Source organism: Leucopleurus acutus (assembly GCF_964270905.1).
Source record: "Leucopleurus acutus genome assembly, chromosome: 3".
Lineage (NCBI taxonomy): Eukaryota > Metazoa > Chordata > Mammalia > Artiodactyla > Delphinidae > Leucopleurus > Leucopleurus acutus.
The window spans coordinates 118,379,977-118,397,924 of record NC_139145.1 but is presented as its reverse complement, the minus strand read 5'-3'; the positions used below and the strand labels follow the sequence as shown (position 1 = coordinate 118,397,924).

Genomic DNA, 17,948 nt, shown 5'->3' with positions numbered 1-17,948 from the left:
AAGTCTGATTTTAAGTTCTTACCAGAAAAAAATATCATGCTACATTTGCTGTTTTCTTATTAATACTTTGCATCAAGACTTCTTTTATGTTCTATTGATCATCTTCCTATTCTTGATCTAGTACCACTATCTTATTTATTAAAGTTCTGGATTACATTTGAATGCATGACAGTCTCCTCTTATTATTTTCCATGGTTGTCTGTATGTTCTTTCATAAGAGCTTTTGAATCAGTCTGACAAATTTCTTCATCTTCTACTGAGACAGTTAAATTAAAATATTACTATATTTATGAATTAAATTGGGGAGGATTGACACTTTTGCAATAATTGGTTCTCTTGTCTGAGAACATGTTGTTTTATGTTCTGCTGGAAAGCTTTGTAATTGTCTTCATTTAGGTACTTTTTTTTTCTGCTAAGTTTATTCCTCGATATTTTTGTCTCTTTGTTCCTATTGTGAATGGAATTTTTTTTTTTCATTCTGTTTCCCCAATGTTGGTTGCTGGTATAAATACAGGTATTGGTTTTTTATATATTTTTTAACTGGCCAACTCATTGAATTTTTGTTTTTTTGTTTTAATAGTTTTTCTGTTGATTCTTTGGAGTATTCCAAGTAGAAAGTAAAAACTTGAAAGTAGTAGCCAAGTATTTTGGCTACTCTTCAATAATTATATCAATTTCATTTTCTTGGCTTACTGCTTTGGCTAGAAATTCTGAAATGTCTCAAATAATAGTGGCAATAGTAAGCATCCTTGTCGTATTCAAGATTTAGTGGGAATGCCTTTAGTGTCTTATATTAGATAGTGCTGGTCTGGGGTAGATGGTCTTAGAGATTAATTTCTCATGTAAAACAAATATTCTTTCTTTTAAACTTTAACTGAGAAGGGGTATAGTTTGCGTGCACTTCATTAACTTTTGGGAGATGAACACATTGAGTGTCCCAGCTTGTGTTGCCTGATGAAAACACTCACAAGGTCATATCTCTTCTTTTCAACCTTGAATGCAGCCCTCTGTGGATTCAAGGTTCAGAAAAGCTGGATGACCTAAATGACCTAGTTTTTGCAACACTAAAGCAAATACCAAATTCTATAGTGGGTTCTCTTAACCAAAGCTTTTGAGCTGGTCTAAGGATATGGGCTCTCAAAGATTTCTGTTCGTGGCACAGTCATCTCTTTTGAAGCTGAATGTTTTATGCATGATTAAAGTTTTTACAAAGGATTTTTGAATCAGATGAAAATGAAATTTGATCCTATGTTAGAAGAATAGAGATGAGGTATAGGCAAGGCAGAAAGGAAAGGACACAGTTCTGCTGAGAAAAATTAAGAGAGAGCGAATATACATGTATAACTGAATCACTTTGCTGTACAGCAGAAATTAACACAACATTGTAAATCAACTATACTTCAATATAATTAAAAAAAGAAAAGGAGAGAGAGTGAATTGGGAATTTTCCTAAACTTCAAAAGCAAGCGTTATTCTCTGTCCTAAATGTAAATGTAAACTTTAAATGTGAAGATGAATATCCAGTCTTCAGATTTCATCTCTCTGCTACAGAAGGGAGTAGTCTTATCCCAAATGTTACATATATATGAAGAATACTTCATGGTAGCATTTAATTAATCTAATTGTAATCCTTACGTGAGAGTTACCATTGCCTGTAGCAGTTTTGGCATATAAAATGTTGGATTTTTTGTTTGTTTGTTTTACTCTGATGATGCCCTTAGGATTTGTTAGAATTAAGTGGTGATGTGCAGTCTACAGTTTGCTTTAGCCAGGTCAGCAGAGTCCTGAGTGGCTTATTATTTCATATTTAAATATCAAAGTTATTAGTACCTCTTCTGAATAGTATCATTGTTTTCTTTATAATAACTGCTAAAAGACATTAATCAAATATTCACGTGAATTTGAAATTTTTTGAATTGATTTTCAAATTTAAAAACATGAAGTTTATTTCAAAAGGCCCCACTGAATACATTTTTGAGTCTTACTCCAAGACAAATACCAATTTAAAATATACCTTAGTTCTTTAACCTTCAAAAGCGTGGGAAACTGCTGAGTTAACAAATAACTAATGGTCAAATCCCCATCTTCCCAGCATCTGTTACATGGACAGCTTTTTAAATTTTTAGGAAAGAAAAATGAGAATTTATCCCTAGGAGAGTAATAATTTCTCATAACGAGTCACAACATACACACACATACCCAGTATGTGGCCATTTTCAATTTGTCCCTTTTCTGTTTCTTTGTGCTTTCATTGGGGACTTTTAAAATTAAAAGCTTCCAGGGGCATTTACAGATATTTTTTTGTTTTGTTTTGTGGAATCCTTCCAAAACTTGTCAGTTATTTCCTGTGATACTGCCAAACTTTTTGTAGGCAGATGCCATAACTCAAAATGTTTTTTTAATCTGGTTGGTAATGCCCTCTGGGTTTTAGAATATCTGTGTCCCTGGTTGGTAATGTCCTCTGGGTTTTAGAGTACCTATGTCCCCTGAAGCAGTCCAGCCTCCTTTTAGCACTCTATTAAACAAATGAATTTCAGCTTAGTGTTTTGTGCATGACCTTCCTGCTATCATACAAAGACATAGCAGTAATGAGACTAGCTTTACCATTTATACATCTCCTACACATGATATTAACTGCTGTTCTTGGGCATTATATTATAAAAAAGGTTATTTAGCAAAGCTTCCAAGTGGCTGACTTTTATTTTTATGTCTTCGTGTATGTCATATAGCTTAAGTAATTTCTGGTTTGAGACTCAAAGGGTACTACCAGATTTATATAGATTCTTAAATTCTCCTGAATTACTGACTGTCAAGACCTCAGAAAAAGAATGAGGCATAGCACAGGAATGCAGAGTCCTGTGAATTCAGGTACTGAATTCTTATTGCTTAAATATTATCCGACAACCAGCAACAAACCGCATTTCCAAAAGAGGGGATGAGTATTGCTTTTGTGCTTTATTTCTTTTGTGTATAAATTCCAGGCCATACCACTAAGGAAATGCAGACAAGCCTATTTGAAGTGCCAAGGTCAGTCTCAGGAGGTAACTTAGAACAAGGACAGAGATATTCAGAGAAAATAATTTGGTCATGCTCTTGAGGTGGTACCAACCCAAGGTGCACACGGTACGGACGCCTTTGCTTTTTTTGCCCTCTGCTCGGACAGGCCGCCTTGACCGTTCAGGATAGCCACATTGAGGTGCACAGGCTGGCTCTCCAGCAGCAGGAGGGCCTGTCCCCCGGCCCCTCTTTCCGAGGCAGCCCCTTTCAGGACGAGGAGAAGCGCCGAAGCCTGGAGAAGCGGCGGGAGGAGCTGGCCAACCTCCACGAGCTGCAGCAGCAGTTCCAGCAGGACCGGCAGCGCTGGCACCGCAGGTGCGACCAGCAGCAGCGAGAGCAGGAGGCCAAGGCCAGCCGGCTGCAGGAGCGCGAGAGGGAGTGCCGGCTGCAGGAGGAGCTGCTGCTGAGCAGCCGGGGGCAGCTGGACCAGCAGCGCCAGGAGTACCAGCAGAGCCTAGAGCGGCTGCGGGAGGGCCAGCGCCTGGTGGAGAGGGAGAGGGAGAGGATGCGGGCCCAGAAGAGCCTGCTGCGTGGCTGGAAGCACAGCCGGCAGAGGAGCCTTCCCGCGGCGCTGCCTGGAGGAGGCGTGGAGGTACGGGTCTCCCTGTGCTTGCAGAAGCAGCGTGTGAGACGGCCGTGGTCGTGGTGGTTCCGGAGCCACTGACCACACGTCTGTCTTTTTCGCTGCTCGTGTGAGAGCTCACAAGAGTTACTTGGTGTGTAGGTAACAAAAGCTGGGACCCTTTAGAGACAATACATATGCACCTTGACTTGAAGTATGGACGCGTGAAAGGTCCGGGTGCTGCTGGACCATGGGTTCATTGTACTCTGAGACCCCCTTACCCGAGGGGAGAAATACACACTAGAGCTGTACCACTGAGGCGAGCTTTACCCTGGAGGCACGCTCACCGTGAGCGTGCTGTAGTTCGAGCTCCCCTGTGTATGCTCCAGTCTTCAGAGTTCTGTATAGATTTACCTTTCAGCAGATCAGTTAAGCTATTAATGTTCATAGGTACTGAATTTAACAAGTACACTGCTATTCCGTTATTGCAAGCTTATTCTCTTTTTGTAAATTTGACCTCATAAATTCAAAATCCATTTCACTAATGACAGTTAACGTAAGTAGTATACTAATTAATGTTTGGGCAGGATAAAGCCTTTCCAAAAGTTCCGTGTTTCATTTTGCACCCACTCTAACCATACTTGACAATTCCATTTGTTCCAAGAGTTTACTTTTGTGTACTATGTGCTCATAGATACTTTTTATTTTTTTTATATTCTTTTTTTAATATCTTTATTGGAATATAATTGCTTTACAAAGTTGTGTTCGTTTCTGTTGTACAACACAGTGAATCAGCTATAAGTATACATACATCCCCATATGCCCTCCCTCGTAAGCCTCCCTTCCACCCTCCCTATCCCACCCCTCTAGGTGGTCACAAAGCGCCGAGCTGATCTCCCTGTGCTATGCGGCTGCTTCCCACTAGCTAATTTACATTTGGTAGTGTATATATGTCAGTGCCACTCTCTCATTTCATCCCAGCTTCCCCTCCCCCTCACTGTGTCCTCAAGTCTGTTCTCTACGTCTGTGTCTTTATTCCTGCCCTGCTGCTAGGTTCATCAGTACCGTTTTTTTAGATTCCATATATGTGCATTAACATACGGTATTTGTTTTTCTCTTTCTAACTTACTTAACTCTGTATGACAGACTCTGGGTCCATCCACCTCACTACAAATAACTCAGTTTCGTTCCTTTTTATGGCTGAGTAGTATTCCATTGTATATATGTGCCACATCTTCTTTATCCATTCATCTGTCGATGGACATTTAGGTTGCTTCCAACCTAAATATTTAGGTATTTACAATATTTACAGTATTGTATTGTATTATTTAGGTATTTACAATATTTACAGTATTGTAAATACTGTACATAGAGTTGTAAAAGTTGACAAGCTTCTAAGAGTGATCTGTGTTATATCTGACTTTCCTTTCAAGTTGGCTAAATTATATTTATTGCAAATACTTTATGTATACATGAATGTCTTCAACTTTTATTTAGCAGAAGTGAAAATGCTATTCCCTTAAAGTAGAAACACTTTAATGGCAGTGAGCACACAGCTGCATGTGTCTTTTCATTTGATTTTTATTTCTTTTAAGATATGCTGTGTGTTGCCAATTGAAGTTTTTGGTACTAGCTCATTAAAAGGGGATGGGAGGAGGGAGTCAAGGGTAATATCCTTCTCCACCTCACTCATTAAAATCTTGATTGCTAAATTCTGTTAGGAATAAATACTTTATAAAACTGGTGCAAATTGCTGGAAGAATTATTGTGTTTTTTCTTTTTTCTTACACAGGTAATGGAACTTAATCAATCTGAGGGTTTATGTCATGAAAATTCATTCTTCATCAATGAAGCTTTAGCGCAAATGTCACTTAACACTTTGAACGAACCGACTCCAGCAGATATCCATCAGGATGCCACTTACCCCCCAAGTATATCTCATTCCGATTTGGTAAGGACTAGTGAAAATCAAGTAGACCTCAAGATGAACATTTCTCAGCCCTTGGACGTCAGCCATGAACTGTGGATAGCCGCTGGGTCCTGTCATCAGATACCCCCTCTCCACCAAAGCAGCAAGGATTCTTGTAAAAATGGTAATTAATACTTTAAACATCATCTGTATAGTTTCCACAAGGAGCTGTTTTTCTGAATGGTTGGCTCTTCTTTAGAGCAACTCAAAGTGGGCCCTAGAATGGGAATAAATTGGTGCTGATGAGCTGGACTTTGTGGCATAAACTTTTCTTTGGGGAAGTCTGGGGACCATCACTTGTGAGCATTGAGACAACTAGACCATGGTTGGAGGGCTTAGAGGATGCCACTGAGATGTGAGAACCAGACAGGGTTTTTAGGTCTGTGGGTTAAATAATAACTTTCCTTGAAAAGTGAAGCAACTTGATATTTATTCCTCACTGTAGACCCAACCACATCCTGATACACATACTTGTTGACTCTCAGAAATAAAAGATATGGACAGGGCTTGTGGTAGGGCTTTATTGTCTCTCGGGGCAATTTCCTGCAATGTTAGTAAAATCTTCTGTACTGCCGTTAAATACCCCAAATGAAACTGTTAACATCATTTGTCATTGTAAAAAAAAAAAAAGGTGTTGTGTCTCCATAAGTACCTCGTAATGAATGACACAATTTGCTAATCCCATTAAAGCATTTGCCAAATATAAATGAAAGGCAGCTCGAGTTACCAACTCCACATGAATCCAAATGATTTAACTCTATGTCTATTATAAATTGTTTTCTGTGGGATATGAGGTAGGGAATGAGAAGAACTCAAAACCTCTCTACCGAAAAACAGATGGCATGCAATAGAATAAACAAATGGCTGGCCACATGGATGGGAAATAAATCACCGACAGCAAAATGTTTCAGAAACATGAAACAAGCAGTGGTATAGAGCTCTTCAGAACTGGACAGAGATTGGTTTCCATGCTTCATAGTTATTCTTAGTTTGTCAGTAGGATAATTTGTCAGCAATGAAAAGGTTTTAATGTGTTCAGCTTCTCCGAATTAGAGAGTAAATAATTCTGACACTGCCTGAAAGTAGATGTATTACTAACCCAAAGTATGTTGATTCTTAGCAGTGGATAATTCTTTACATTGTTCAGTCATTGCTGTAACATTCTTATTTCTTGTCAGCATATAAGAGAGAATGAAATAGTTTTTTAAGTATCGTTTCAAGTATTCCTTAAATTAAAAAAAAACAAAATGGAACAGTGAATTGGGGTTTAAAAAATGGGCAGAATGTAGCAAAGTGTAACCCCTTTAATGTATTATGTTGCAGCCCTAACACTACAGAGACCATATTGCAGAATGCCTTCTCTTGATACATGTTGCTTTGCTGTGTTGGATTCCTTAAGTTGCTATCTGCAGTGCTTTCTGTGTTGTCACTGTGATTTTGCATACTGGCTTTGGGGTAATTCAGAAACTCAGTTTGAGTTAAACCACATTACACTTTTGTTTGAAAGAAGTATTTCTGCTTTTTCTGTATCTCCTACCTGTTTCTGTTGACTTGTGCTTTAAAGTAGAAAGCTTTTAAACATTTGGCAGCCTGCATACAGGAGACAGAACATGTACTAAGGAAATAAACATTAATTATGTACAAAACCAGTGTCTCCACATGTAAGGAATTAAATATAGCCCAGGGAAATGCTGAGAAAACGTGCTTCAGCTTCAGATGTTGTGTCCAGTGTAGGCCAAGGACACTCAGGACATTGATAGAAGAGAGCAAAATCAACTCTGGCCTTCCTCTCTCAGGAGCGTCCTGGGGTGTGCAGGGGGGATTAGATCAGAAATGCAGTGTGGGCTGTCAAGCGCTGGAGTTTTGCAACTGGTCAGAAAACCCTATTTACGTTTGTTTACTTAAGTGTGATAAGTAGTTTCTGGAGGAGAGAGAAGAAAGTCAGAGATTAAGGAGGTGGTAGGGAAGTGGAATGAAAATTGGATATATATTCTTAAGAGGGTTGTCAGGGCCAGATAAAATTGTTCAAGCCACTCCAGAGTTTTCACGGTTCTTAGAATCAAAAGTAGCTCAATGGGCTTCCCTGGTGGCGCAGTGGTTGAGAGTCCGCCTGCCGATGCAGGGGCCACGGGTTCGTGCCCCGGTCCGGGAGGATCCCACATGCCGCGGAGTGGCCGGGTCCGTGAGCCATGGCTGCTGAGCCTGCGCGTCCGGAGCCTGTGCTCCGCAACAGGAGAGGCCACAACAGTGAGAGGCCCGCGTACCGCAAAAAAAAGAAAAAGAAGTAGCTCAACATAAGCCGCCGATGTGGTCTTCACTAGACTCTGCTTGTGCTGTCCATGTGGGCCGGGGGGGAGGGGGTGGGAGGCGGGAGGGGGGGACAGTCCACGTGCCAGAATCAAGGATGATGCCACGTCAATGTCCCCTGCTTTCACATTTGCTCTTGTATCTTTGTGTGAGTGGTCATCAGTGACAACTACCCTGGCTAACGAAGTTTGCCTCTCCTGCTCTTGGCTGGTGTTTTTGTTAAATGTGTGTTTAACCGTGGTTTGGTTTCATCAGTAGGCCCTAAGGTCAGCTGTTTTCAGGCAGCTCCTTAAAGAATGCTTTGCTCTTTTGTCTGGTCTTGTACTGGGTGCCTAAGAGCAGCTCAGATAAGTGGAAATGTGAATTTTGGGAGCAGTAAGCCTGGTGGAAAAAATTGTATGTAAATAAAGTTCTCTAACGTGTTTAGCTGTCACCTAGATTGGAATTTTCATTTAGTTTGTTCAAGCCAGCTTCACCAGACATTTTCCTTTGTGTTCAGTTGGTTTTTCAATATCTCCATCATCACTGCCACCACTGACAGTTATATGACACTTGCCAAACTTCAAGCACTGTGCTAAGGTTTGACATGGAGAAATTCATTTAGTACCCACAACCACCCACTGAGCTGGTTCTGTTATTATCTCCATTTGAGGGGGGAAACTGAGGCACAGAGAGGTTCAGTGACTTGTCCAAGGCCACAGAGCTAGTAAATAGCAGGGCCAGAGAGGAACTGGGAAGACTGGTTCCGGAGCCCATGCTCTGAACCATTACACTGCACATTGTTAATTTCTAGAATGCTGTTTTGAATTGTCCTTTTAAAAGAAGTTGGAGTAGAACTAGAATAACTCCTATTGTAATATCTGGCAGGATGTTCATGAGGAAGGTCCAGTTCTTTGTTGTTGTTTTCGTCCCTTCCTTCTTTTTTTAATATTACCATTTGGAAAATATTTCTCAATCATTTGGGCTGTGGTGGCCAGTGCTTGCATGAGCTCTGAGGATCTTCAGATATAAATACCCTTCAGCTTCACTTTTTTCCCATAAGACACATTTTGTTAAGGATCATTTGTTTCTCTAGTGTTGCCTAACAATATCCCTGTGTTACTTGTAAATATTTTTTAAGGTAATACTTTATAAAGAACTTTGCTTTCCAGTTTTGGAAGTTGTCTCATGAACAAAATTCTTGATGTTTGAACATTAGATCCAAGTTGGTATTTGATTTTATTTATAGTGGAAGAGATGGTTGGCTTAGGAACTTAATCTGCACTCCTCTGAGGGACACTAGCCAAGACTACAGAAAATTTGAATTTCTTTAAACAATATAGTCCCTGTAGGACAATTGCTATGTAATTGGCCCCATGAAATGCTCAACTGTATTAGTCTTCTTAAAGGCAAAACCAACAAAAAACATTCTTTCTGTGCCTTTTTTTTTCTCTCCTAGCTTTAGAATTCTAGGACTATTTACTCAGTGTCTCTCTTAGTTTATATTTGCCTTTTTTTCATTAATCAACAGAGAAAATACTTTCTGGTATGATAATGAATCTGAAATCTTCTTAGTCTCCCTTTTCAGTTATATTTTTATCTGTACCTCAACATTTGCAGGTTACCTAAAAAGTTCCTTTTCAATGTAGTTAAAGCATCATAGTTTTGCCATAACGCATATGATAAAATTTAAATCGAGAACCAAATTTCATGCCTTAGTCACGTAGTTGACATTGGAAAAAGAATAACTTTATCAAGTTTGGACTCCAGAAGAGTGTTTCGCTTTGCTGCTTGTTAGAATTTGGTGCCCATCAAAATATTTTCAAATTCAAAGCATTGTATTCAGAATACTTCATCTTGGCAATGTTGTTATATTTTTTTAAATACAGACAGCTGCGTTAAACTTTCAATGACATGTTTTTTTACATATGGAAATAGAATAGAAAATTTCCAAATAAAAGGCTATGCTGTAGTTAGTATTTAAGTAATAGTCTTTAAGAAGTGAGTACGTGATAATTTCTAACGTTTTAAAAATATTCTATAATTCAGAAATGGGTACCTTATTTGTGTTATCTGTGTGGAAGGAAGCTTTATTAAAGACCTACAGGCAATTTCCCATAAAACTGAAGCTGGCGTTAGATCATATAGACTTCAGTGACAAAGAAGTATTTGAAAAGGTGGATGTGTAAGTTTGCTAGAGCTGCCATAATCAAGTTCTGGAGGCTGGAAGTCAAAGATCAAGGTGTTGGCAGGGTTGCTTTTTCTGAGGCCTCTCTTCTTGGCTTATAGATGGTTATCTTCTCCCTGTCTTCACATGGTCTTTGCTCTGTGCAAATCTGTGTCCTAATTTCATCTTCTTAAAGGACATCAGCCATATTGGATTAGGACCCATCTTAATGACCTCACTTAATTACTTCTTTGAAGGCTCTATCTTCGAATATATTTTGAGGTAATGGGGGTTAGGACTTTAATATATGAATTGGGGGGGGGACACAATTCAGCCTTTAACACAGGATAAAATTATTATTTTCTCTTTGCTGTTTTTAGGTGCCATGAAAGCTTTAATTTTTTAAAAAATGTACCATATTTTGAACTATAATTTAGCAATCTGAGCTTTTTTTTTTTAACTTGGTTAGGGGAGTGAAGTAAACTTTGTTTAAAAAAATGCGTCACAGTAAAATTGTGGTAAATATCTATCTTCTTTATATTTGTAGATATAGGTACCTGTTATCAAGCCTGTGTCAATACAGAAATTAGGGCAGAAAGATGTCTATATTTTCATTAGGACATTTTCCCAAACCTAGACCTTAATTAAAGAGCTTTGGGAATTTTGAACTCTCTGTATGATTGGGAGGGAATATTAGATGCCTTTATTTTGGATTGCTTAAATAAAACCAAAGCTGAAGGGTTGAGAATATTCATATGGCATCAAGTTATTATCCAGATATATCTATGGGAGTTTGTAGAAGTCAAAATTGGGAAATCATTGATCAGCTCTTTATCTTTTCTTCTAGAATCTTGGCTATCACTTTGGTTAACATTTTAAAGGAAATCATAAATACTGCTTGCTCTCAGTTATCTGCGTTATGACAAGAGCATAGATAATTGGGCTCAAAGACTTAATTTTAATTTTTCTCACTGACAAGTATAGATGATTTTGCAGATTTTGTACCAGGAAAGGGAAACATGCCATTTGCTTGTAGAGCCTGGTGAGCCAAGGGTGCTGACTGCCAACTTCCTGACTGCATAGTTCTCTGGGGGCAGGTTTGCTATGTGAGCCAGCTGGGCCAGGGCCATCCCGCCTTAGTGAATAGAGCCCAGTACACAGCAGGAGAGCAAAACCAGCAGGTGGGTGGATTCAGAGGCAGCCAGCCAGCCGTGTGGCTGGCTGTTCATCCCCGCCGAGCTTCCAATTTGGTTTGAACAAGCTGCTAAAGTGGGAACCTACTCAGTATGAAGGATTCCAGGGGGTTAGGCCTGACCTTGGGTCATCCTTAGCTTAACCCACCCTACATACAAGTACATATATGCATACATGGACATACACACATATGTGGTCTGTGGGTTACATATTTGACCTCTCTAGTACAGTGGGGCTTTACTCTCAAAGTGATTAAGGGTTGGGTTTGCAAGGAAAGTTTGTAACCATTTAGGTACTAAACATACCTGAAGGATAAGGCGTGCTTCTGTCAGTCTCAATGACTCCTGGGACAATGACCCAAAGTGGGCAAAGAAAACATCATGCCTTCCACAAATCAGAAGCTGGGGACTGTCTCCTCTCTCACCCCCATGTCCATCCAACCGTGAAAATTCAATTTTCAGGACTTCCCTAAAATGTGGGGTGTTCAGCTAAGGACTGATGTTTAATGTTTGCCTAAGAAAAATATGACCATCTGGTTCAGAGGGCGCGGCAGACTTTTCCTTAAAGGACCACACAGTGAATACTTGCGTCTTTTCAGGCCGTCAGTCTTTGTCGCATATAGTCAACTCTGCCGTTATAGCTCTAAATCAGCCGTAGACAGTACCTTAAGAAACTAACACACCACCGTAAAGCAATTATACTCCAATCAAGATGTTAAAAAAAAAAAGAATGAGATTAGCTGTGTTCCAGTAAAACTTTATTTGTAAAAATAGATGGTCTAACCTGTACTTTCTTTTTCACTTAAATTGAGACGTTTATATTCCTCTTGGCTTGGAAATTCCATCCCAGTTAATTCACCTTTGGGTGAATTAATGTAATATTATATGGTACTTCATGCCGTTCAAAAGCACATTTTGAACTCATGGTCTCATTTGCCCTTTACAACATCCTGTGAGATGGTGGTTGCTGTCTCTGTGTTTCAAAGAAGACAACTTTTCTTCTTCACTTTTCCCCCCCAACTCCAGCTCCCAAAATCCTGTGATGGTGTTACGGAGGGCCACCCTCTAACTGTGAGGCTCATGAGGAGTGAGATGCCGTGGGTGGGATTGGCTGCTAGAACCGTGGTTACTGTAGCTGGCTGTGTACCATGGTTTCTGGGAGAAGGCAATAGAAATACGAATTCCTCTGTGCAGAGATTCTGATTTGGTAGGACTTGGCTGGGCCTGCAAATTTGTGTATCTGACATTTTCCTTAAGTGATTCTGAAGCAGCCGTCCTGTTATCTTCCCCTGCACTGGAGTGCTGGGCTTGCTGTTAGAGAACCTCGGTTCAAATGCTAACTCAGGCTCGTATGGCTGCTGCGTGATTCCTAAGCCTTAATTACTCATCTGTACAAAAGAGAAGGAAGTGTTAGCAGAACTTAAAAAGAAAAAAATTGCCAAGGATGTTCTGGGATCCGGTGAACTTCAGCTTCATCCCTACCTGGTAGAAAGAATTCATTGTAATTGTGATTCAGAGGTGGCCTGCTGATAGAAATGAAAATGTCTCCTCAATGTCAGTAGGAAGCCAATAGTTTCAAATGTGATTTTTTTAAAAATATGTAAATTGGGGAATTTTTTTACTCAGACTGGAACTAGATTAGAATATAAAGGGTTAACTACTTTTCCATATTGGTCTAAGAGGAGGTGTTTGTTAGTATATCACCGGAACTGTCTTAGGAAATAAGTCACAGCATTTTGTTTCCCTTTGTTCCCCTCTGAGAGAAGAAGTTACATCAGTCAACCATGTTTTCAGAACCAAATGTAAAAGAGATTTTGGCAGCAAGACTGAACATCTCAACTTGGGATGCAGAACTTCCATATCCACAGAACATCCAACCCTCATGGGTTGCATTATATAAATGGTTGCATTATAGCAATATAGCCCCAGGAAAACTTCTGATAATACTTGAGTTCCCTGAAGAGACTTTCCTGCCAGGAAGAAAATGTTGAGAACACCCAACAGGAGTATTTTGGTTTAAACCAATTTTAAATTTAAAAATTGTGTTCTGGTTTATGACCTTAGTCTCTTTTTGAGTTCAGTTATCCTGAATTTATTTGTCCTTGTTAGTCCTGTATAGACTGATAAAAATCAAGGCTCAGAATCACCAGGAAGCACCCCTTGTTAGCACTTCTCATAATTTGAATTAATGACGTGTAATAAATTTTGTAAGGTCTGCCTGTCCCACTGTAGAATGAGCTTCAAGAGAGTGGGGCGCTCCATTTATCTCCTTTGTTCGTTGCTCTAGCACAATTGACAAAGCACAGTGCACAGTGTTTGGCATCTAATGAACATTTGATAAAAATTTGTGACATGAATGAAGGAGTCAAGGTCCACACTCTTTAGCAGAAATGAAAGCAACTATGAGCTTGAGTCACACAGCTTGACTTGACTGAGGCATTGAAACAGGTTGAGGAAAGCCAGTAGACTTGTGGAGTGTGATGGGGGTTAATACAGGTGGAGTAGGCAAGTGCTTCAGGCTAGCTACCTGGATTGAGTGAGTTTGAAAACTTCTGTAAGATGGGTATATGTGAGGTGGCATTCCTGAAATGTCAGGATAACTATAAAATTGCTTGCCATGAATACCTTTCTGGATTCTAGGTAGCAGACTTTAACAGTTGCCAACTTTTCTTCCTCATTAATGTTGAAATAAATTTGTCTTCAGACGTATAGTGTCATTTATCAGTTTGATATAGGTACTCTTTGTTCAACTCTAGAGAGCATCTTCTTATATGAGTTATTTTTCCCTTTAGAATATTGTACATATAGCCACACATGGCCATGTGTAGCAAATGAAAGCTCAAACAGTTAAAACATATTCTCCATAAAATGCCTTAATTTATTCTAAACAAGTAGAAATGAATTCATTGCTGTCCTTTTAGGAAGATGTCACATAAACAATTTAGCATTTAATTGTTATATGAACAACAGTTAGTCAGCCTATCTGTTCACTGGGGTATTTCTTTTTTAACCGTAAAGTAGCTTGAACACCAGTAAATTAAACATGGGCAGCTAGCTCAGCATCAGTGAAACACTTTCTTAAACCCTTTTTCTTCTGCTAAGTCCTATTTAACAGTCCAATGTATCTCCCCAGGCAAAACAATTAGTATTTGTTTCGTTAAGTACACTCTTAGAATGTGAACCAATTTCCCTGGCAGCACCTTCTACTTGTCAGCCTTAAAGTATTGCCTGAAAGATCATATATTTATCATAGCAATCTTAAAATTAAATGTGGTGGCATCTTAAGGAATATATCCCTTTGCTCTACCCCAGACAGACTGACTGAAAGGCACCAATGTGTCCTCAGCTGGTTAGTCCCCAGAAACAGTTGGCTGAGGAGGCAACGTCTTGTCCTGTTTCTCTGCTCAGACTTTGAGCCAGATAATAAGTAAGCTGGGGCCCGGGTTTTGATCTGTGGAGATGCTAATTTGCCATGATAAATCACTGTGGAGTTTGCTTGGAGAAGGGGCCAGGGTACCCATTCGCTTTCTAGGTAAGATATTAATTCAATTTAATTTGAAATGTTAATGCTTGGTTTGAAGGTTTACCTAAGGAAAAATGTGGTCTTACAGAGGTTCCCAGTTCTGCAAGATAGGACCCTGAGCCTTTTGCTGAACAATTTCACAGTACGACTGTGCAGAATTTAATTATTTTCACTCTTTTCCATAGCTCTCTTTGTGCAAATTTCATTACACTACAGGTTTTTCTTCCTAAAACATAACATGCTGGCTGTTTGGATTAAATATAGAATATTTGGATCATCTGCCAAAAATACTGGAGACTCTACTTCTCAGGTGAATTGAGGTCATTTTGTAAGGACTGGTGCTGCTGTAAAGCTTTGGAAGAAGCATTTACAAGCAAAACATTGGCAGAGTTTTAATTTTATTTAATGACCTGCTTCCTACCAGCGATCTTGGCACCCTGTGCAGTGATTTGCAATCAGTTAATCACACAGAATGTTATAACATTGCAATAAGGGCCTTGCGTTCTAAGAGTCTCATAAATCCGCCAGCAACAAAAAACAGGAATCGCCTGCTCAGAGCCCTGTCCATGCAAAACCCCAAATCAGGAGGTGATTTTAACGCTCTGTTTTCTAACGTGTCTTCAGAAGCCTCAGTGCTTTCTTGTAGACTCTGAATTTTGAAGTTCCTATTTCTCAAAGATGGTTTGGGCTGTCAGTATAGGAGTCTGTAAGTGTTCGATTTAGACACCAGTCCTTTAGATGGGAGGGATTCTTGATTCTTCTGGATGGCTGAAAGAAGACTATGGCTTTGGTGATTTCCCGTGAATTCAGGGCAGTCATGCTCAGTTGCAGTAGGCCATATTTTGGGGAGTCTTTTAGGAATGAATCAGAAAGGAAACATGCTTCCATCCTGGGAATCCACTGACATTTGCTAGAGGCAGATGGCAGAAGGTGCGATGGTGAGATATTAGGAGTCAAGGAGAAAGAGACTTCACATACTTGGCTTTGCCACAACCTTCTAGAATCTGTGTTTAGGATCTTAGGCTTGTATTCTTGTCATTTCAGACGCACCCTTGCAGTCAACTGTTTAGCTGTGCTGGATTTTTTTTTCTTCTTATTTTAGTGTAGTAAATATGGAGCTATTAAATATTCTTAAAATTACGTAAGCCTAAACTCTTGGATAAGTGTAGGTTGTGTTTTCTTGACTTGTTTCCATATGGCTCTGTTTTGGGGATGTTATTATATAACAAGAATATGGAATGTATAATTCTTAATATATATTCCATCTGATTAAAATGGAACCTTCTTTTAAGAAACGAAAGGCTTTTAAAGCTGCGTTACTTCCAATGAGTAGATTAAACTTCCGACTCTTGATGAATTTATTCCTACCAAAAATAGCTAACCTATTTTTGATTACTTGTTAATGTGTCCAGGTTGGCATGATAGATTATACACAAAGCCGAGCTCATCCTGTATTTTTAGACACTTGATGCTTCTGTTCAACATGAGCTCTAAAATGCACCCACAAAGTTTTGCATGTGCAAACTACTTTTCACTGGCACATAGCTTGGAAGGAGAAAACAAAAGGAAGGTTTGGGCCAAAATCTGATGGTCTGTTAGTCAGCATAATCATGAGGCCCTATTTTGCATTTGGGCTCCAGTGTGAGGAAGTACAGTCACACACTGATGTGTCCCCGAGGACTGCGGACTGGAATCCCATCCCCCTTGAAAGGAGAATGCAGCAGTACCGCAAGGGGGAGGGAGTGTTTAGCTGCCTTTTAGGGTACTTCACTCAACTATCTGCAAAGATTTTTAAAAAAATTTTAGTTATTTTATGCTGAACAAGCAGCCTGAGGTAAAGCATCGTGAAAGATCAGATACTACATTTGTCTTTTATGAGCTACCTCTGCTCTGAGCTGGGTATGAGGATATACCTTAATGGATGTAGCGGGGAAAAGCTTAAATCTTAACTGTGTGCGCAAAGTACTGGGAAAAATAACATTAAAATTATCCTACTCAAAGAAATTATCATTGCTTCTGATAGGAATATGGAGGGTTTTTGCAAATGCTGCTGCCAGTGAGTTACAATATTTCAAATTAAAATATTTCCTCTTCAGATAAGAGATACAGGTAATATATAGATATGGTGGGTATTTTTTTTAGAGATGGTTATTTTATCTTTTTAGACCATTGGCTAACTTTGAGGATGTGTGGGTTCAGGAAAATTTCAGAAAATTTATTTCATGAAGCGCTTGATTAAATGACTAATTCAACAAGGACCCAGAAAAAACACTAGGGCGGAAACCTGCCTAGCAATATCATTTTTGACCAGAATGGTCAAGAGGAGACATATGTTCATGTGAAGGAGGTAGGTGGTGTGATATTTCCCCGTCATTCAAAGATGAAAAGATAAAGAATACATCTTCTCCCACCTCCTAAACCAAGTTTCAGCAAACATAGACTAAAACGATGCTTTTTCCAATGTAATGAACTTTAGGTGTATTTTCTGGTACTTCACTTTTACATGAGGGATTTGAATGAATGAATCAATGAATAGATTAACAAATGAATGCATAAAGGAATAAACTTGATCAATATTGACTAGTGGAGGTGGCTGAGTGGCATAGTGGTGAAGATAGAAGGCCTGGGTTCAGATTTACCACCTGTAAAAACTTAAGCAAGTGTTTAAACTTGGTGTGTGTCAGTTTCCTCATCTGTAAAATTGGACTTCTGACAGTATCTACTTTGTAGGTGGTATGAGGGTTTTATAAGACGAAACGTACAATTCTGAGAACTTTGGAAGCACTTAGTAGACACAGTTATTGTCACTGTTACTGTTATACCTTGTGTTAAAAAAGGAGCAGAGCATTAGGAAGAACATTCAGTTGCTTCATCCACTGGGCCGCTTCCAAAATAGTTGCTCTGGGGACCTGAAGGACATATTATGTCTCATTGGAGTATTATCTAAATAGACACTTCTCAAAAAAACATTCCACAGTACATGATAAAAGGTTCCCATAATCAGATGGTACTGGGAAATGGCGGTTTGGCGACTACACAACTTCTTCAGAACTTTCATTGTGCTCATGTGTACTGTGACTCTCCAAAAGTGGCACATACCAAACCTATTTAACCACAACATCCTCTTCTCCAGCCCAGAACCTTGCAGGGCTACTATTCCTTAAAGTATACTAGGAAGAAAACCAGTGATG

The 17,948-nt window shown here is 39.4% G+C and overlaps 1 protein-coding gene across 2 annotated transcripts in view; it reads left to right on the top strand.

Annotated features, from left to right (window-relative positions):
* The window catches only part of ARHGEF28 (Rho guanine nucleotide exchange factor 28), a 256,291-nt gene that overhangs the window by 223,234 nt on the left and 15,109 nt on the right, over positions 1 to 17,948 (top strand). For both annotated transcript variants that reach the window (XM_082834982.1, XM_082834981.1), the window contains 2 exons: positions 3,164 to 3,649; positions 5,412 to 5,712. In XM_082834982.1, the coding sequence (XP_082691108.1) occupies positions 3,164 to 3,649; positions 5,412 to 5,712 (787 nt within the window). The remainder of the gene's footprint in view (positions 1 to 3,163; positions 3,650 to 5,411; positions 5,713 to 17,948) is intronic.